A 4,255-nucleotide genomic window follows, 5' to 3' on the forward strand; every position below is an offset into this window, starting at 1 on the left:
AATAAATAAAATTTAAAAAAATAAAAAGTTAAACCAAAAAGGGATATTCCTATTGAAAATTCTCATTTATTATTGGTGTTATTTTTAAATGTATAAACTGCATATTTTATTTTGTAAAAAGTTCTTACTGATAGCCTACCTTAATTTATCATAAAGCTGGGAATATTTGAAAAAAAAACCATAGATGTTCAATTTCTAAAACTTAAATAATTACATAGAGCTCTGTAAATATGGATAAATATTGAATTCTCATTTGGTTTTATAGAATACATATAAATTTAAGCATGAAAGAAAAAATGTGGTGAACTGCAAAATATTAAGTTCACTGGACAATTTACTCCCCAGACTTAAATTTCTTTAACATTTTCATGAATGCTCTGGCTACTTCTTTGTTACGCAGACTATAGATAAGGGGATTCAACATGGGTGTAAGGATGGTATAGAATGCCGACACCATTTTGTCCTGGGTCGGGGAACGATTTGAAGTGGGTCTCATGAATATGAACATGGCAGCTCCATAGTACATCCCCACCACCATGAGATGGGAGGAACAAGTGGCAAAAGCTTTCCTGCGACCCTCACCAGACCCCATACGAATAACAGCCAGAATAACCCGAACATAGGAAGCAATGATGACCGTTACAGGGAAAATGAGCATAATTATACAGCAAATAAATATTAGTCTTTCAAACAGCAACGTGTTAGTGCATGAGAGAGTGAGAAGGGCAGGGACATCACAGAAAAAATGGGGTATTTGTCGACCACCACAATAGGAGAAAGACAATGTGACTGCAACTTCAATGATGCCATCAAGCGAGCCAAGAATCCATGAAAAAACTGTCATCAAGCCACAGATTCTCTGGCTCATAAGAATTGAGTAACGCAACGGATAGCAGATGGCAACATAACGGTCATAAGCCATTGCAGCCAATAGGAAACATTCAGCTCCAAGCAGGGACACATAGAGGAATATCTGTATTCCACAACCAGCCATAGAAATAGACTTCTTGCCGGACAAGTAATTGAAGGCCATCTTTGGAACAGTCGTCGAGATGAGCATGAGGTCCATCAGGGAGAGTTGGCTAAGGAGGAAGTACATGGGGGTGTGGAGCTGGTTGTCCGTATAGATGATGAGAACCATGATGGAATTTCCAAGGAAAGCTACTGTAAAGATCGTCAAAACCAGAGAGAAGAGGAAGATGTGGGTGGGACTTTTACTGAAGAGGCCCAACAAGATAAAGTCTGAGTTGTAGCTCTGATTCTCCCATGCCATGCTGAATAAGTGCACTGAATAAGGAAACCAAATGTGAGAAACCACTGAGGTTTGTTGTAGAAATCTCCCATCCTAGGTCATTGCTACAACTCAGTTCACTAAGCATGTATGAAATTCTTCTGACCTCTTTTAGTTTTAAATTAAAATTAATTAAACTAATTAACTGATTTTAAAAGTAACTTTAAGATTCAATCTTATATGTTCATTATTTAGCGCAAAATGATAACACATATAGTAAGTTATATAATAAAACATTGAGAATATTCCCAAGTTAGTGCAGCAAGACAACCAAAACTGGTAGTTTATATCAGCCTTTCCTAATTACGTTAAGACCAAGAAAGTCTTATAAATTTTTTAAGAATGTCTCTTTTTTTCATGAAGTACAAAATATCACATTAGAATGCCAATAAAATTCTATCAAAGTATAAAGATAGGAATGTAATCATAGAAATGAGATGGGTTAAGCATACAATAAATGTTTATTAAAATAATGTCTATCTGAAAAAATGAAGAATTTAATTGGAAGTTGTGCCATATCAATATACTCTATTCTCAGTCCCTTTCTCAAATGAGGCATGTCCATGTTTAGAATGGCATAAATTTCTCGGTCCATGAGACAGTCAGGTATGGGCCATTATACCTAAGAACAGTAGAGGAGATGGGGCTGGAGAGATGATACTGTGCACAGAGTACTAGCCATAAATGCAATCAATCAAGGTTCAATCCCAGACAACCCATTATGGTACCCTGAGCCTCAACAGAAGTGATTTCTAAGCACAGAGTCTAGGAGTAAGAACTGAGCACCACCAGGTATGGCCCCAAAACAAAAACCAAAAAAACAGAAAAGAAGGATAGATAAAAACACATGAGTATGGGCAAAGGTCTGCAACACAGTACTTTAGCTGTGTTGCTTTAGACAAGTTATTAATTTTGCAAAAAATATTTTCCACTCTGAACATTTGGATTGTTATGAAAACGGGTTTATATTTATAGACATGAAAATTAACTGGAATTTTTATTCCATTTTAGGCATTTTTTTAGTTTGTCTTTGGTTTTTGGTTTATAGTCTACACCCTGGCTATACTCAGGGGTTAGTCCTGACTCTATGCTCAGGAACCATTCCTGGTAGAGTGCAGGGGACCATATACTGTGCCTTAGATGGAGTCCATGTCTGCCACATTGGGGCAAATGTCCTACCTTCTGTATAATTTCTCTATTCCATATTAGTAGCACTGTAGCACTGTCCTCCTGTTGTTCATCCATTTGCTCTAGAGGGCCCAGTAACATCTCCATTGTGATGCTTGTTGTTACTGTGTTTGGCATATTGAACACATCGCAGGCAGATTGCCAGACTTTGTTGTACAGGCGAGATACTCTCAGTAGTTTGCCAAGCTTACCGAGAGGGACGGAGGAATCGAACCCGGCTCGGCTGGGCTGGCTGGGCGCAAGGCAAACACCCTACTGCTGTGTTATCCTTAAATAAGTGCTATTTTGGAGACAGGAAAATAGCTCAGATTGGTAGAATGTATGCACTGAAAGTATGAGGTCCCAGTTTTGACCATGTGCCTGCCTGAGTGCTGCTCTATGTACTTTCCATAGCCTTCGTCATCTTCCCAGTTGTGACCCGGGTGGTCCCTGGACCATCTTCCTGAACAGCACTATATCATCATCAGAGTAGAGCACCAGTTTGTCTGACTCTGCCAGACCAAGCAGCACTGAGTTCCCGCCAAATGATAAAATATATTCTTTAAGGAAGAGAGTCTACTATTTTTTCCATATACAATTTTAGTTTATCTCAAGTCTCATATTTCCTTAGCAAGACTCTTTAATGAGATTTCTTTGGTTTCATGTCATCTATTTAAGGTGATTCCTTTGGTTTCATGATATCTTTTCAATTACAGATAGATAAATAATTTTTTATGAGTGGAGAGTCATTGTACATCGTTGATCAAATCAATTAGTGTATGTTTAAGTATCCTTTTTGTTCATTCTTTGCCTAAGCAGGGTCAGATGCTGATCTTGAGCCTCAAGTCTATATAATCATATGAACCTTTTTTTCAAGTCAATCTTTAGAGTTCTATGAACTCTAATTTATTTTACCATCCTATGACAAGAAAATTCTGTATGCAATACTTCATGATTATCAAGTCAATTATTTCAAAGCACTGTCAAGCTCCTTTATAACAACTTTACCTAAGCAATGTGTCAATAATAATTAATTATATGGTTTTATATAAATTTATTTAATAATAGATATAATATCATGAGAATTTGATATATATATTAGAGCTATACATTTAAAACCACATGCACGTTTTTGTTTTATAAATTGCACAATTTATTATAAAATATCCCACATCATAAATTCTCACAAAATTCCTCACAGCATTGAATAGCTTTTATTTACTTCAAAGACCTAAAAATGAATGTCTATAATAAAACTGTAGCTAAAAGATTAACTTATTTTAGAGGGCAGGATTGAGCCACACCTTAGAGGTATGATTCCTGGTTCTGTACTCGGGGTAGAGCATGCTCTGCTCAGAGAACTGTATGTGAAGGTAATTAGAATTGGAAATCTTTAAATATATACATATTTATATATTACACATAATTAAACTTATAAATATTTTATATACTTATAAATTGCACAGGTTTATATTGCTCAGGTGCCAGTAGGCAAATGAGCCCTGGGCTTCAGTTTGGCCACTTAAACCTCAGACCCTCGTCACTGCCCTATGACCTGGCACAAAGGACACCTGCCAGCAACAGTGGCTACAGCAAGAGGAGGTGAAGAGTCACAGCCCTGCCCTCAGCTCCTGCACCTTTCCCTGTCTTTGCTGAACCATCTCTCACTGCCAGAAAGACTTAAGAGCCACAGTGTTTGAAGACCCGCAGAACCCAGCCACAACCATGCTTAAGATCACTCTCCACATGCTCATATGAGCCTCACACATGTAGGAACCAGAAGAGGAACCCAGGTGT

General features: G+C 37.4%; 1 protein-coding gene across 1 annotated transcript; it reads right to left on the minus strand.

Moving 5' to 3' along the window:
- Positions 1-334: 334 nt before the first annotated feature.
- On the minus strand, positions 335-1,273 carry LOC130032996 (olfactory receptor 2M3-like). The gene has a single exon (XM_056124697.1). The coding sequence runs from the start codon at positions 1,271-1,273 to the stop codon at positions 335-337; it is 939 nt and encodes a 312-aa protein (XP_055980672.1).
- Positions 1,274-4,255: the final 2,982 nt, after the last annotated feature.

The sequence above is a fragment of the Sorex fumeus genome, unplaced genomic scaffold, assembly GCF_029834395.1.
Source record: "Sorex fumeus unplaced genomic scaffold, SorFum_2.1 ptg000051l, whole genome shotgun sequence".
NCBI classification, from domain to species: domain Eukaryota; kingdom Metazoa; phylum Chordata; class Mammalia; order Eulipotyphla; family Soricidae; genus Sorex; species Sorex fumeus.